General features: G+C 41.3%; 2 protein-coding genes across 11 annotated transcripts in view; both read left to right on the top strand.

The window, feature by feature from the left end:
* The window catches only part of LOC130403229 (zinc finger protein 609-like), a 103,533-nt gene extending 100,722 nt beyond the window's left edge, over window positions 1-2,811 (top strand). Inside the window, exon 8 of the mRNA XM_056607480.1 lies at window positions 302-2,811. Coding sequence (XP_056463455.1) covers window positions 302-345 — 44 coding nt within the window. The 3' untranslated portion in view covers window positions 346-2,811. The remainder of the gene's footprint in view (window positions 1-301) is intronic.
* Window positions 2,812-3,528: 717 nt separating this feature from the next.
* The window catches only part of gramd2aa (GRAM domain containing 2Aa), a 32,128-nt gene continuing 17,636 nt past the window's right edge, over window positions 3,529-18,020 (top strand). For 2 of the 10 annotated variants that reach the window (XM_056607484.1, XM_056607482.1), the window contains exons 1-2: window positions 3,531-3,824; window positions 14,039-14,134. In XM_056607484.1, coding sequence (XP_056463459.1) covers window positions 3,691-3,824; window positions 14,039-14,134 — 230 coding nt within the window. In that variant the 5' untranslated portion in view covers window positions 3,531-3,690. The other 8 variants (XM_056607488.1, XM_056607490.1, XM_056607489.1 and 5 more) reach the window with 8 other exon arrangements.

Here is an 18,020-nt window from a genome sequence, read left to right as displayed (position 1 = left end):
TGAGGACAAGTGGATCACTGCGTTGAAAATAGAGAGACGCACAGGGGAAATGGAACCGGCTGCCAATCCCAGCTACCAGGAGCTACATCCACCTCTAGTGGCGGCTCGTGCAACATACCACAGCTTGTTGACTATAATTGAGGGGTTGGCGGGGTTTCCCATCGATGAACAGAGTGATCCATGCCTACAATATGTTTATCCATTTTTTTTATTTCAGTTTTATTTTTTTTCATATTTGCCTATGTTTTAGATTTTACTAAACGGTGCATTCAATTGCTGTCTCCTTCTCTCATGCCGACAGGTAAACCTGACCGACACAGCTCCACCCTGCAGAGATTCATGTGACTGGATCACATGGGAAGAGGCTCGCCCGGGGGGTTCCCTTTTGGACATCAGTTGAATGGTGTTCCTGTCTAGATTTTTTTGTTCTTCTGTCCCAATGCCTGACAGAATGTTGCCCCCCCCCCACTCGCCGCCTCCTGCAACCCCTTCAACCTGTTACCTTCTGGTGAATGCGCGCCCCCCACACAAGAGGATGAGACCCCCCCGACTTCTCCAAACCTCGGACAGTAGTAGGACTGATATAACCCAGGTTCAAAGCCATCGCTCTCTGCCCGAAGTGCAGAGGAAACATCAACCCGCTGATAATCTAGTCTTTGCACTGTCAACAAATACAATGCAAAAAGAGAACTGACAGCAGATATATATTTTTTTTTATTATTGTTGTTTTGACTGCATTGTTGTTGTTTTGTCATGCGCATAATGAAATTGGCAAGGGATTCTTTTCTGGGGGGTTGGCTGAGAGGAAAGGGGAGTCGAACTCAATAAACAAATGACAAAATAAAGTGAATCATGTTGAAATGATTGAACTATATGTCGAGAAACAACAGTATATCCTTAACTTGACAGATGTGTTGGCTATATTAGACGGGAAGAGGGAATACTTTCTGCAGAGACTCGAGAGCCTGAGATTGAAGTTTCCATTCCATTGTTATTGATTAATCCCCCCCCCCCGCCGCTGTGTTTCAGGGATGATGTCATGTCTTGCAAAAAGGCCGCAAACACCTCATTGGAGAATAAACACTATTAATTATTGTTTTTTTCTTAAACATTGTTGCTTTCCTAGATGTGTGTGTTTATCTTTCCCTCACATTGAAATGGCCACATAATTAGTTCTTTCTTTACTAACGCTCATTGCTACTCACTTGGATAGTTAGGCTTCATTCAAACATTATCAATGCATTGTAAGAAACACTGATGCTACATGAAGCTTCACTTTAAGGTGTGATGACACCCAACAGCTGCTAATACCAATATAAGCCTCTTAGGCGAAGAAGGAACCAATTTAAAATAGATAGAAATAAAAATAGACAGCATAAAGATTAGCTTGGAACAGACTATGTCAAATGGACTGCCTGTTGATGTCAACCCCTTAAAATACTTTTACCCCTTAAAATAAGTCCCACATAAGCCATTCAACAAATTTTGCACACCAAGCAACAAATGCATTTTTCAATGGGGCCTAGAAAGAACAAGATTGTAGGCTCTGTGAACATTACGATTCACTTTACTCCCTGTAATCCTCTGGGGGTTTCATGTAACATCTGATTCACGTGCCATTCACATGGATTTTATGTCTTAGTTGTAGGCATGTTCATGGGAATTGGAAATGGCACATGCATTAGTTAGTCGTGATTTCTATGTTGTGAAAAATGCAGGTATGATGGGCCCGGCAACATTCATTTCCTTTTTTTTTTATGATCTGTTGACGGAATTCTGTTTGTTTGAGGCATCCGAATTATCAGTAAAGAGTGGTCACGTGGTCAGCAAGTTTTATTCTCTCAACCTCTCCTTGCTCCTAAATGTGTTCTTTTTTTTGTGGGGGGGTGGGGGTACGTTTCTAGCTTGCATATATGATAGTTTCATGGTTGACGTGATCCGAGATTTATGTCAAGCCACCAACTCGTCTCCACTTTGATACCCTCTGAAGTCACATCGCCCCCATAAGGTGTCCGGAGCACCACTCTCATGCAGGAAGCACCAATCTGAATTCAAAGGGTTCCAGGACATTGTCACTCTGCAGGGGTCAGCCACAGCCTCTGAAGTGTGTGCATTGCAAAGCAGAACGGTGGTGTGATATGAATCGGAAGAATGTGACTGTCTTTGTACTTAATCTGGTAGGGTAATCTAGGCAGCTGTGATGTTGTCTTTAAAGTCAGTGGGGTTTAGTACCAGAAAGCTGCATACCTATAGTTTTATCAGACAATGGTTGTGAAAAGTGCATTTGTTCTCTCTCTGAGAGTAGTAATGTTATCTCGGTAGTTAAAACAAAACACAGTGAAGAATCATATATACTTAAAATGTATGAAAAGCCAGAAACAGTTATGTTTGCTATCATCCTAATGGAAAGTGCTTGGCTCTGTATTTTGCAGGAGTGTATTTCTTTTTTTTCTTTTTGCTTTGGTGAAGAGCATATTTATTGGCAGGCGGTTGTCTCAATTGGTGCCTAGCTGAACCCTCTCCTGTGAAAAACAGAGACAACTGCTTGTTTGTCCTTTCCTGACCCACCTACTGTCACTCTAAACCTCAGAGTACCTGTCACTCAACCGGTACTTGCAAGGATGTTTACAATGTGTTAATTTCTTTCCATGTGACAAAATTCAGAACCCCCCCCCACCCCCCAACCCCCATGTCAGGAGTTTGTGTAAAGTGTACATTACCATGGTTCTTCTTTTATACAATACTCTGTAACTTGCCTTTGTAAATTTGGGCTGAAAAAAAAATAAATCTTTTTATGAGATAGTCTGTCCTTGTGAGCATGCTTAAAGGGATTAACAGAACCAATACAAACTGCAGTGACTATGTTTCAATGTTTGTGAAATAATTGTATTATTTCAATATTGTATGTACAACTTGGTTATGGGGTCCGACGCTCCGAGTGTAATTTGGCCATTTGGCCACATGAGAGCAGTAGTCTACCTTAAAATAGGCACTGTGTGCGCGCGTCAACGTTAGCATGAACAATGTGTCAAACAAAAACACTAATATTTTCGAGGTCGATAAACTCCATCTCCTTTCTCGCCTACGGATCCATTTAAATATGTAGTAGGGTAGGTAAATATTTTTTCACTTCAGGTAGCAGACTAGACGTCACACGACGCAGTAGACTATTACGATTGTGTAGAAAATCTGAAAGCATTGTTGAGGAATAGACACGTAATGGTTTATTTTATGCCGTTTGTCATACCTGTGATATATCGAGGTGTATCAGCAAGCCTCGATGTGTAAGCCTCCTTCCATGATACTGTTTTTGCACTCAAATCTTCCATCATCAGATTCTGTGTACGGATGCATTTAAATAATGCTGCAGTTGTGAAATAGGGCGATGATGATTTGTTAGGGATGATAATCCCGAGTACATCTTAAATGTGATAAACCTCTGGTCGGGAGGGGAAGGGCTGGACCACAGATCCACGGAAGGGGGGGATAGAGAGTGGCTGTGGGCTGGGCAGCCGGCTACCGACAGCAATGTGCTGAGCCAATGGTTTTTCCAAAGGACAGCTGGTTGGCATCAGGGCAGTGAGATTGGTGGAAGGATCCTGCAGGAAGCCATCGTTTATTCGTGTACCACCTTCCGCTCGCATTCGGAAGAAGAGGTTGAACCGGGGGACAGTTTTCCAGAAGGTGTACATGGGATGCACTATCTACGCAGCTAGCCCCCAGGGCCTGCCATCCGACCAGGCCCCTGGTCGGGACAGATACTACATGCATCACCGCCACCCCCATGGTCACTGCAGCCAGAGGATAACCGCCGATAGAGTCAGGTCAGTACAGTTGTCATCGCCTTGCCGCATCCGGCCACTCACCGTTTGTCAGGTGCCCGAATTAATATTATCATGGACATGTCGAGTAGAACATGGCTCACGTTAGTATTGCATGTTTTGCAGGATCAGAATAAAAGACATGAGACAATATAAGGGGAAAATAGCATGGCATAAATTACCAAAGGACATCTTTACATTGGAAAATAAATCAACGCTTCTGGGAAGCACACTCGTAGTAGCTATAATGAGAGTTAATTTTTGTTCCTGTAGGCTATTCGTCGTGTCTATGAGTTATTTGTAGGAGATTCATGTTGATTTGGAATTTGGTTTGCTCTACCTTTATCATAAAGCCACGCAGTGCCTGCCAAAAAGAATAGCCTACCAGCTACGTCCTTTTTAATTCTAATTTGAAGAGCACTGGTGAAATTAATAGATTAGAATTAACATTTTCAAATAGGCCAAATTGTCTATTTTGGTCAACATATGGAAATCACTGTAGGTCGACTGCTCTTGCATACAGTCAAATACAGTCGATTATAGGCTACAGACGAATCAATGTTTTATTACATTTAATAAATTAAAGACTGATTAAATTCTGCTACATCAAAAGTCATAATGTTAAAAGTAAATGTGCCGCATATAGTGCATTCATCGGTATTGATATATTTGGTCTCAGTCTCATTCTCTCTTGACTTCGCATTCGTTCTTTCTGAAAATGTTATTCTGACATTGTTGCAATGTTTGCCATCTCTCTTTACACCAATCTATTTCCGTGTACAGCAAACAGTAGGCCTAACCGTGCGTTCACACCAAAAGCGAATTTGGTCTCCTGTTCGCGTGGTCGCCTGAGTTTGCTCGCACGAGTAGTCACAAACAGGGCCGGAGTGGACCTCCCTTTCAGCCCGGGAGTTACATGATGCAGACAGGCCCACCCAAATTGGGTGGAGCGGACGAGGGTGCTTTACTTTGTACGAGCCACTGAACAATGAAACCCTGTAGACTACTTGACACAGCTGTCGTGTCTACAAACCAATTGACACACAAGTGAAAAATCAACTAAAGAACCCATTCTAGTTTCAGAAAAAATGGAAGTGGAATCTGAGGCCTACATATTATAGCATATATTTTCTTATATTACTCCATATGTTGCAATCATAAAATTTGTCCTGTAATTTCCTGCAATGTTACAAACTGCATCCTATCCTTTGTTGCACTAATAGCATTGTGCTGTGCACACCTGTAGCTGTGTTTTCTCTGCCAACTCCTAGCCCTGTCTCATCAGCATCGCTGGGCTGACTCAGTTCTTTGGCTGCAGAAATATAAACATTCTGTGGCTATGCTACTATACAACATTTGTACTGATAAATCATGCTACCTTTTCTGAAACCTGCCCATTTTCATCTTCTCTATTGCCTACTCCCATTTATTTGTTATAGCGTATAGAGCTCAATGTCGTCATAGCTGATACGTCTTTAGCTTTCTATCCAATTGCAATTCAAGGCCCACCTGGGCTGTGCCACTTGGGGAGGGGCCGCTTAATTATTCCCCTTGGCACCTATCAACTTGGTTGCGACGTTACAGTTTTTCCTCAGTCGCTTTGGTACATTTCTCAGATCAGAATTGAAATTTGCAAAGCAGTAGGTGCATTTCTCAAAACAATGCGTTCAAATAGCAAAACACCATGGATTACCTGCAAAAGCCAGTCTCTTGCTCAAAGTCCTTAGTTCATCTCTCAAAAGTAAATATCTGTTTCAATGAACATGTCAGTGCCATCAGAATGACAAGTCCTTGTGTCATTGTCTACGGATAAGACAGTCAAATTGCTTAGTCATGTTGTCAATATAACAGTGTACTCTGTAGGGATGTTCTGATGTAAACTATGGCAAAAGTTTTGAAGACAATTATTGTAAATTGTAAGTTACACCTTAGTGTATGTGGGAGATTGATTGCAAGAGAGCTTTGACTGTACTGTAATTTTTTGACAGGCCATGTGATTGCTAGAAATGTGTACATAGGAAAATCTCCTTAGGGTAAACTGTACATGCATTGATGTAGGAATTACAGTGCAGTCATCCTACAACTCCTGAAGGATGCAGTTCCTGTCTGTTGGGCCACAAATTCTCAGACAATGTAACATTGTGTTGTGCTCCAGCTATATATATATACTTGCCAGTTCATGGTTCAGGAGATGCAACTTTGAGCTATTCCAGTACTGGTTGATCGTTGGTTGATCTAACACTTCACACATTTCCCTTCTTTAGAGAAAGTCAAGATTCACCTGGTAGCAATTGACCAATTCAGGACATATTTATAAAAAAAGAACAAAAAAAAGATTCTAATGCCAGTGTATAGAAATGTATAGAAAATATGCTTGACATATTATGACAACTTGTTCAACCATTTTGCATGTAAAGACTTATGCAATGAACTAATACCTAAATGTTGTGGGGGTGAGACTATTCCATAGAGACCATTACAATACATTGATCAACATGACATAAGCAATTGATAATGTAGGAAAGAGCAGAGAATGGTACATAATCATGTGCATGGATGTACCAAAGCATTTGCAACGTGTTCAAGTAAATGAGAAACTGTTTTTTTCATGTGCACAAGTGACACACTGATGTGAAGATTGAACAGGTAGTTTTGAGAATTTCAATTCTGATCTGAGAAATGAACCAAAGCAACTGAGAAAAACTGTAACAGCAGGGGTGGGGGAAAAAAATAGATTATTCGATGCATCGCGATTCTTCCAAGAAAGATTCCGCCTCGATGCAGATGAGTTAATAATCTGAATTTCTGTAAAAAAAAAACTGATTTTCTTGTTATTTATATATATATTTGTTTTGATTAAAAAATGTCACCTGCTGCAATATTCTGTTCGCCAGAGAGGGATAATTTTAGGAATTTTTAAATGATTTCATTTATCTTCAACTTTTATTTGCCAATCTGATTTGTTTTGACACAATTGCGATTCAGCCTACGCGTAGCATGCACGCAAAGTCACAGCCAAACACAAGAATGACGTACAAGTTCTTATTCTTATAATTGACTAAAAGTAGCTTTTTCTTTAAAGAAAAGAAAGAAAAAAAATAATCAGTATACTTTTTACATACTTCCATTGTGTTGTAATGCAAGCTGCATTGTTCATGTAAAGTCATATGTGACAAAATATTTTTTCGATAATCGTTTTAGAATCGAATCATTGACCTCTGAATTGAATCAAATCGTGAGGTGCCAAGAGATTCCCACCCCTAGTTAACAGTTTGTGAGTGCCTGCGTGGTTCGTATGTGGGACAGCTCAGGCTGCGGGCGCACAGCTCTGGCTGGCCGAATGGCGCAGAATATATTTTATAAACGCAATATTGTCATCCTGCAGTTATCAGCCCGGTGGCCCCGAAACGTTAATGACCCAGCGGGAATTCTCCTGACTCTCCCGATTAACACTCTGCCACTTGTCACAAATCACTTGCGGGATTGATTTGTGAACGTTTTATCACGCAAATTTACTCGCACGAGTGCAAGAGGAGAGAGGCTTCCTTTTGTGACCGCCATGTTTCTTTCTGCCAATTCATTCACAACCATGGCCAGTCTTTACATGTTGTGGAAGTACCAGAGATGTCGGAGAACTCGACGCACTCGTTTAGGATTCATAATATCATCCAGAGGCGCAAACAGCTTTTGGCCGTGTTATTATATATTATATTACATAGATATCTTTATATTATTAATATATTATATTGTAGATGGACCAGGAGTCCGCAAATGGCAACAATCACTTTCTCCTCCAAGCTCTAGTTCACTCTGCACTGCAGGGAGTGAACGCTGATTGGCTGTCCCGACCAATAATCACACGCAAGTAATCCGCGTCATTCATCAAATTGCGCCAGGGTTTTTCTTGTGAATAATTTGACTCTAAACATGCCTTTGCATTGACTTTGAATGGATTTGCGCTGCCCCTTTTTTTTGGTGTGAACACGGCATAACAAATACAGAAAATGTTACAGTGAAATAAAAAAACATGATACACATATTTGCGGAAGAGGATTTCTGCTGCATGTGAGTTTCTTTTAGTCCTGAGTTTAAAAGTATGAATTCTGACAAACTCAATTCAAATTCACATGTGGCCCTAATCCTTACAGGTAGCCTACCAATAATTCTGACTTTAAACTCAGAATTCCCCCCAAAAATATTAACCTATTAACATAATCATTCAAAAAGAAGATAAGTAACACGTTCATAAAGTTTTGGCGCTATCACAAAAGTACATTTCGAGTTCAGTTCTATTAAGAGCCAGTACAAAGTTTAACAATTAGTGCAACATTCAAACGGGAAAAATCTAGCAATACAATCAAATGTTCAGCCATGTACAATAATGTACCACAGTATTATACCAAGGTAAATTACCAAAATGTACCAGTAAGTGCAACTGAAAACAAGATTCGATATACCCGACCAGATTCGTAATCAATATTTATCTCGGTGGCAGTCGCCACTTCAAGCAAATGTATATTATTGATGCATTTCATACACAACATCTCTTATTAAAGCGCTGGCGATGAAACATGGTCTACTTTCTGAAAGAGGACCCGCTCCCTATGTAGATCTGAAGGGTCCATTGTAAGGTAACGAAAACAAAACAATTTATATTTTTATGGGATGATACAGACTGCCAAATCCATTCCGCTAGATGCCCCCAAATTCAATACACTGTCTACAGCTTTAACCAACAGTCTGAAGTGTGAAGCAACGGTCACCTGCAACACTGGTACCACAATGTAAAATAACTGCGCTGTACTAATAGCTTTATCATGATAAATAGGCTACTGTACTTATTGTTTAAAGAGTACCTTATTTTACCGTCTAAGGCAGCGGTTCCCAAACTTTTTTTCCTGCGCACCCCCTTCTACGTCCCAGCCGGGTTGGCGCACCCCCAATCCCCACTACAAAGCTGGAGCTCCCGGAGTATTCCCCTCGTACACTCGCGCAAGTAAATCTGCGTGATCAAACTTTTTGGTTTGAATGCCATGCGAGTACTCCCTGTTAGGAACCCAATTCTTATATTGTGTGCCACAGTCTGTACCATAGTGCATAATTGAACACCATGAAAATGACTAACGTACCATGATATATCATGGTAAGTACCATGTTTTTCAATATGTTTGTGTGATGGTAGGTAGAACCATAATGTATATCGTTTTTACGATAGTGTAGAGGGGTGTGCTAAGAATTAAAATAAAATAAATAAATAATTATTCAATGGCATAGTCACATTTGTAAGGGGTGTACTCCGTTTATGGTCTTTCTATTCAACCTCAAGGAAAATATTTGATTTTCCCTTTGTAGGATTTTTCGAATACCCTGAAAAGGCAAAGGCCTGAACCGAACATGAACCTAGTATTGAGATGCCATGTTGCCTTTGCAGGCACATTTTAGTCCAGCCACGACAGCCGCTGTAGTCTTTAAGTCTTTTCCTTGTGAAAAATGTGACTACAGCGACTACAGGAGTAGGCCTTATCTTGCAAAAAATATATATACTGTCCATTATACAGGCCAATCGAGGCAAGCGTCCTAAATATTGGCGTTAAAGGTCCCATGGCATGCTACTTTATGGATGCTTTCATATAGATATTAGTGGGCCCCTAACACAGTATTTGAAGACGTTTCCGAAATTCAGCCGTGATGCAGAATTACAGCCACTATGAGCCATTTGCACATAGAGCTTTCCCAAAACGCGCCGTTTCGGTGTCTGTAGCTTTAATGCAAATGAGGAGGAGAGAGGCGGGTCAAGGAGGAGGGTGGGGGTGTGGCCCTGAGCAGCTTGCAGCCACGGTACCATGCACTCTGTTTACAGTGGATGTATCGCAATGGCGAGGCTCACACAGCCTTTGGCTGTGTTCTGTATATATTCTAGAACACTCCGGGTGCTCCGGCGGGAATCCTGGAGCTCTATATCTAAATAATATCATATTATACATAGATAATATCTATATCATATAATATATATTATCACGGCCAAAATCTGTGTGCGCCTCCAGACGATATTATGAATCTCAAACGACTGCGTCATGTTCTCCGACGTCTCGGATTCTTCCACATCCACATCAATCTGAAGATTGTCTCCCGCCGGAGCCTCGCTGCCGAGGGGTCACCGCCTCGGCAGCGGGCAGCGCCGAGGCGGTTGTCCCTCGGCAGCGGGAAACGGGGCTCAAGCGGGAGACAATTGCGGGCCACAATCCCTTTCTCCTCCATGTCGTGGTTCATGTCCTTCAGGTAGTCAAAGCCAAAGTTCCTTTACCAGACGTCAAAGAACCGACGTGTTATATGCAACACCATTAACACCAGAACGGTTATCCAAATAACAAAGTGTACAACACTTGCGTTTCAGTGTGTGTAATCACACACACACACACACACGTGGCACTCACACGGTCTCCCCTTATGATGATGTACGGGGAAAATTCCAAAACGGTGCTTCGTTTTTTCAAAGCCGGAGCAGAATGCCTAGTGCTCGTTTTACACCCAACAACATTTCTAGCTACTGGGGGAGCATAGGTAGGATAGGGGAACTCATATATGTTAGAAAACCTCAAAGTGAAATTTCCATGTCATGTGATCTTTAATAGGCTTCAAAATTAACCAGTGACAACACACTGGGCAACATTGTTTAGCCTACGTAGTCTCTCAATGATATTTGGGTTGGCCATGCAAAATAAGTAAAATAGACTGACTGCAGCCTCTTGAGTAGGCTACTATTGACATGATGGAATAAATGCCATGTCTGATCGTTACCGCAACACTGAGGCAAGAAACCAATGATCGCGTGTAGCTAATGCAAGCTCAATCCACCGCTTCTGTCTGCTAAAGGCAGTCCCTGTGGTCGAGAGGTTAATGGGTTAATAACCCGCTGCTCGTTTGGAGCTCAGTTCTACAAGCTCGCTGCAGTGTCCCGCTTCGCCGTGGGAAATGTGCTGTCCGACAAATCAAGTATAATGAGTTAAATCGCGAAAATACAACGACGTGAATGTGATATAGTCCGGGGGGAAAGAGCAGGTAAGAGATACACTGCCGCTCGTACTGAAACTAAGTTGTAGCTCTCAACTCCAATTCGTCTGAAGAAGAACAGTTGTATTATCTCCGCTGCCGTCGATACTTGTATTACAACATAGCTTGTAGGAGCCTAGACTTACTTACGTAGTAGTGTTTTAAGCAGTTGATGATTTGTTACGTGTTGATTAAAATAACAATATTATGTTCCATTTAACTTCGATAAGCGTTATCTCAGCCTTCCCTTGCTAGTCATTGGGCACGTACCTTTAGTAATAAACGACGTCTATTTTGCAAATGGACCAAGCAGTAAGGACTCTAAATTGTACCTATGTAACATTAAATTTAATGTAGTTCTAACCGCGTATATTGTCTGTAAACGTACTGGCGTACGTACGTGTATCTAGCACTTGAGGTAGCATAATGTCTGACATTGGGTTGCATAACTATATTTTACAAATACTGTTATGTGTAGGTCGATGGCGAGCGAGACGGGCGGTGTTGTAGTAGAAGCTCACCAGACATGTATGTTTTAATTATCTTGTTACTCCTGATATTGGTCAGCTTTAGACCAAGTGTATTTAAGTCGTCGGCATCGAGACGCATCCTGTATCCTCTACGCAAATTAGTGCTGCTACTCCCTTGGTAGCTTTCCAGTCCAAACCCAATTAAAATGTACCGCATGTCCTCCACTAAACTCACCAAACACTTCCATTGTGGCTGAACCTGTTGGCTTCCACATTGAGTAAATGTCACTTGTAGGATGTGTTCAGTTGTTGAACACAAGTCAATTTAAACTTTAAAAAAGAATGATGACAATTAGCTGTCATTGTATTTAGCCTAATAGGCATTGATGCATATATGATCAGGTATAGGACATCCTCAGTTTATCCATTATTGGTCTTAAAATTAAGTGCACAGATGATCAAGAAACCAGACTTCAAAACCAATTGAGTATATGCCGAAGGAAAGCTCTAGGGAGAGTGATATCAGGTGACACCTGTTGTGAACTGGCTATAGATACGATTGCATTGAGCTAGTTGTAAGAAAATAAATAAATTGAACATATTGCATGTAAAGTAGATGCCGTAAATGTCATAAAAAAGTTATTGTAGAGCATACAAACAAGAAGATAGAACAAATAGAAACACATTTTGCGTTGTTTCTTTAACAGCACTGCTATTGAGGCCTACCCAGATTACAGTTAATTGGATTTGGCCACACCTTGTGACACTGCAGAACACGTCCTCAGAGGGGGAGAGGGGAGGATAAGATGGTGTCCTATTAGCATTAGTATGATGCACAGTCAATTTAGAGGGTGATCTCTTTTTTTCTCTCACTCTCCTGCCAATATGTTAATTCAAGGTACCACTTATAGGAATGATCTGCAATTGCTGCAACATATAGAATATTAGTTATATAATATACATTTATTCACATTTTATCTATGTTAGCATTTTTCAACATCAGCTGATTTGTTAGGACACAAGGTTGCAGGACAGCTGCCCAGCAGTGTTTCATCAAATGACAATTTCCTGCATCTATAAAGATAACTTCTTTGTCACCTTTCAAACCATTGGTCATTAAATGAAGAGACCTGATGTTGACATTTTTCTGTGTTGTTCTTGCTCTCTGAACTCTGTTAGTTATTGAGTCTAAAGTCTGTGTGCGTCTGTGTCTGTGTTTACCCGTTGCCCTTTCAAGATATCAATCTAATGTTGGTTGGATTTCTGGGTTAATCTAGTTGGCAAATGGGACACCAGCCCTGCATAAGTCAAATGGAAGCGGTCGTGACTATGAGATGGGAATAGTTAAAAATAACGCTTAAAGCAATTCACAAGCACTCAAAGCACATAAACGCTGATTCACACTTTATGCAAATGAATGGGATTATAGCTGAAGGTGAGTCGCTGGCGGGAAAGGCTTAGCGTACACTCACTTAATGCCTCTCCCCCTAAGATTTTCCTGTTTGCTTTGAGAAGATATGACCTTTGGATGAAATGATGTTCCATAAAGACGTCATTCATAAGGACACCGTATTATTTAAATATTATTTCCGCACAGGGCAGACTCAGACAGGTGGCCGCAGGCTGAACCACAATGAGCCACAACCGTATCCGAAGCTGGTTAGGGGCATGTAATACAGTTGCCCCTAACCACACATCGGATCCCAAAGTGTGTGGATAACCATTGCAGTGGCATAATGTGAGCAGATTGTGAGCTATACTCCTCTACAGCTAAGCTCACACAATCTTTTTCTCACAACTATGTGATCCGTCTAACCGCTCAGCTCCACCTCAGTCAACATTTAATTCATCTCGGACACGCCGCCATTGTAAGTCATCCACGGTGCTCCACAACTGGACTGCATCCTGCGGCTTTGTCCACACAAAAATTGCAGAGCTTCAATTCTCGATTGTGAACACTAGCGTCAACTCACCACTTTCCCAATTTCTTGTTTTTTTCAGACAACGATTTTCAGACAAGCCCCGGGACTTTGTGACTTTTTGGTTTTAAGAATAGAACACAAATACAGCGATTGTTTTCATGCCAGGTCTGGACGCACGCTATCTGTTTCCATCTCTGTGTTCTTAGTGTCAAGATTATTGCATTTTATTTAAATCATTGTCATAATGACTTGGTCTGTATTAATTCACAATCTGAAAGAGAAGCTTCTGATTACTTCAACAAACCACTTGATAGAGGTTTATATGGGAGATAAACATAATTCCAGACTTGCATCTTTCATAGGGTGCACTCCTGGATCATGTTTACAATAAATAACAGCATTTTTACTTTTTGTGGGAATGACTCATAGGGGCATATATTTTTGTGGCCTTTCTGAATTCTGATAGTGTATTAATAATTTTTATAGTGTTCAAATAAGAAAGAAAGCAGCAGAATCTTCCTCTGAAGAACACAGATGCTGTAAAAGTCATAATAAAATAATTGTAGAGCATACAAGGAGCAATCTATCTCTATCTCTTTTATCTAACTCCTCGAGTCCCCTCCCAGCTTCCCAATCAAGTGACAAGTCTACAAACAGGAAGAGCTTATTGCTGGGCGGGGAGTGTCTGTGCTTCAGCTGTGCTACCTCTAACCAATTAAAGAGAATAGTAGAAGGCTAAGTGTGTGTGTGTGTGTGTGTGTGTGTGTGTGTCCAGAAGCATGACGGAGCAGGAGCAGGCAGAGGAGACAGGCACGCTCGCAACCCATGATCCTGACCCTGCAAAGGAGGAAGACACGCATGGGAACTTCAGGCAAGTCCCAAACACACATGCATACGCTCACACTTAAAAGCCTGAGGGCTCGATCAGGCCTTAAAGTGTTGTTTTCCTTCACCAACTTGATGTTGTAATCAGATGATCTAACCGCGATCATCATCTCAAATTGTTGTGAAGTCATGACTTTATTTTTACTTCGTAACCTCTAATGCCATCATGTACTTCACAGCTTTTTACTTGCCATTGTCTTTGTTAGAAAGGCCAACATGATAGACAATTATATAATATTATTCATTGATTCGTGACCATATAGTTACATTTTGTTTGGGAACAATCAAGGAAGATAAGGAGAGAATTAGGATTTGGACGATACTTTTGGGTCTATGCATTTTGAGCGAATTACTGCATAACATATATATTGTTCCTACCAACGACATATTCAAATGTACATTTTGAACTGCATTGAGCCACATAACGTCTGAATGAGATGTTTTATATTTGATGGTATTTCATTGTGGTAAACGCTCCCTGAAGAAAAGATTATTAACTGGAGCTGCCCTTCAGGTTCATCTACACATTTTGAATGTCCGTTCAAGCTCCCCTGTTTAGTGGTACCTTGGTGGTCAGATCTATCAGAACCATTAAAGCTGTAGTGGGTTTCACAGTCGACAGTCAACCAATTGGTACAACAAATAAAAAAGTATTTTCATGTGTGCAGAACATCAGACGGGTAAACCAGATACTTTTAAATGTCAGCCTCACTGCCTCAACCACACACACCCCTTGCATCCTGTGCGTGAACTAGTTCCTCTGTTTGATGTCAAACAATGTTCTCTCACACACACACACACACACACACACACACACACACACACACACACACACACACACACACACACACACACACACACACACACACACACACACACACACACACACAGAGAATTGTGTGTTCACGGTATCCAGATCACCAAAGGGGGCTTAAATTAAACTGGGTCTGGGAAATGTAATTTGCATGCGTGGGTTTTATAAGGGTGATTGGAGTTTGGGGCATTGTAATCCTGTGAAACGGGAGGAGATTATGCAGTGAGGTGCATGTGTGTTATCAGCGCGACTGTTTAGGAGGTCCCATTACAGTCTCAAAGCACAGAACAGTTTGTGGCACATTTTGTTTAGTGAAAGTGCTACATTGTTTACTTAAGTCCTTAAGTTGTCTGTGTTTGACAAAATTTAGCACAGTCTTGATAATGGAATTGGCCCACCATTTTCCCCCTATTACTTAACATGACCTTACCTTACACTTGATATTATTTTACTTCTATAATATATAAGTAGGATTTAGTGGCATACAAGGGTGACGTTATAAATGACTACCAACTAGGACTGGGTGATATATCGATATATCGAAAAGTGACTCGCGTCACTTTTTGATATCACGAAACATGAGCTGTGTTCGAAATTGTTCACTATTCATTGGGTATTTTAAGTGCACTATATTGTGCATGAATTTAACCACTGAGAATCCGAACACCACTACAAAATGGCGAGCACCCTATATGGTGCACTATATCCGTGATAGGGAACGATTTCGAACACAGCTATGGAGTCCGCCTGCACAAGCAGCTCCGAGGAGCTTGTTTGCAAGCGAAAGACCAACGGCTCCATAGTATGGAAATGGTTTGGATATAAGGTGTCTGACGAATTACAAAATCACGTAATTTGTAGAGAGTGCTTAAAAACTGTCGCAACCAAAGGGTTGCAATTCTGTGCATAATATTCCGGAGGTGCACACAGCTTTTGGCCGTGATATTATATATTATAATGTTCTCAAATACGAGGCGGAGGCAGTGTCTAGTCCACGGTTTATTCAACCATCAAACTGTATTCAATTCTGAACGGTAGGAATAGTATTTGTAAATCGAAACGGTAGGTATAATAATAACGGTAACTCCACAGTTACTTCAAGGTTTCTCACTCCGCGAGACCCAAACATAAAACATTAAAGGTCCCATGACATGAAAATCTCACTTTATGAGTACCCCTAGCCTGCCTATGGTCCCCCAGTGGCTAAAACTTGCGTTTTGTGTAAAACGAGCACTAGCTGTTCTGCTCGCCTTTGAAAAAACGGATGCTCAAGCGTGCTGATTTGGAATGTCTTTAGGTCTGTCACAAAACATCTAAGCTCCTCCCCTTACCCTGCCTGGCCCGCCCAGAGACGTTGGCCCGCCAATGAGACACGACCGTGCGAGCGCCACATGTGTGTGTGTGAATACACACACTGTAACGCAAGTGTTTCTTGTCGGTTCTTTGACGTCTCTTGTATTTCCACAACGAGACTGTAGTGGGGGTTATCTGAGCCATGGTTGAGAAGGAATTGGGGGAAAGGAACTTTGGCTTTGACTCGCTGAAGTACATGAACTGCGACATGCCTCCCGTGTGTTCTAGAATATTTACAGAACACGGCTAAAGGCTGTGTGCGCCTCGCCATTGCGATACATCCACTGTAAACAGAGCGCATGGTACCGTGGCTGCAAGCTGCTCAGGGCCACACCCCCACCCTCCTCCTTGACCCGCCTCGCTCCTCCTCATTTGCATTATAGCTACAGACACCAAAACAGCGCATTTGGGGGAAGCTCAATGTGCGACTGGCTCGGAGTGGCTGTAACTCTGCACCACGGCTGAATTTCGGGAACGTCTTTGAATACTGGGTTAGTTGCCCACTAATACCTGGGCAAAAATAATGCATAAAATAGCATGTCATGGGACATGACATGCAACGCCCCCCCACGCAGTCGTTACGTTCATAATATTTCGGAGGCGCACAAAGCTTTTGGCCGTGATGTTGCATATTATAATGTTCTCAAATATGAGGCGGAGGCAGTGTCTAGTCCACGGTTTATTCAACCATCAAACTGTATTCAATTCCGAACGGTAGTTATATCAAATCTACTCGCGGAGCACGTAGATTTGCCCCCACCCCCCCCCCCCGCAACAAATTCTGCTTGAAGATATCGAGATATGACTTTTGGTCCATATCGCCCAGCCCTACTACCAACTGAACACACACACGCATACACGTACAAACACACAGCTCCCTTCTAAACGTTTGAGACTCTACGGTTGCATTTATTGTCTTGTAAGCTGCCAATCGGTACCATCAAAATGATGTCATCGTCTGTGACAGCATCAGGTAGCCAAGTGTCTAGTGATGAGGTTCCTGATAGATGTATACATTTCATTTAGTTATTTAGTCTGTAAAACTATATGTCATAGCTTAAAATTCAGATACCGATTTATGATTGTTAATAAAAATGGCAACCTTTTTCTAGAGCCGTTTGTCCGTTCTGGGCTTCTATAGAAACATGGCGGGTGCAAAACAACAATTCTTATTTTCAAAGGATTATAGAATAACATTCAAACTAATAAGGTGAGCATGCAGCACTCCACTATTGTTCTTAAGTTTTATTCTTTCTATCGTACTTTCTTTCTTTCTTTCTTTCTTTCTTTCTTTCTTTCTTTCTTTCTTTCTTTCTTTCTTTCTTTCTTTCTTTCTTTCTTTCTTTCTTTCTTTCTTTCTTTCTTTCTTTCTTTCTTTCTTTCTTTCTTTCTTTCTTTCTTTTCTTTTCAATTGTTCAGATTAGCTTGGAAGGACTGCAAAGCTGTCTGCTGTTAAAAAATCAACACACACAGAATTGCATCAATCATTTCTACTTTTTTCAGAATTAGTTTAATTTCATACCCGCTTTTTATATTTTAAGTTGTCTTCTGTTGAGGCTAGAGCGTGTGACGTCACACTCTAGCTTGAGCTAGAGCGGATCACGTGATATCCACCAAGAGTGGCTATCACAAAAGCTAACCAATGCGGACGTTGCAGAGCATAAACAACGTCAATATTTAACCTAGAAACACAATGTCCAGCTTA

The sequence above is a fragment of the Gadus chalcogrammus genome, chromosome 14 (assembly GCF_026213295.1).
Source record: "Gadus chalcogrammus isolate NIFS_2021 chromosome 14, NIFS_Gcha_1.0, whole genome shotgun sequence".
Taxonomy (NCBI): domain Eukaryota; kingdom Metazoa; phylum Chordata; class Actinopteri; order Gadiformes; family Gadidae; genus Gadus; species Gadus chalcogrammus.
This window is presented reverse-complemented; position numbering and strand designations above follow the sequence as displayed.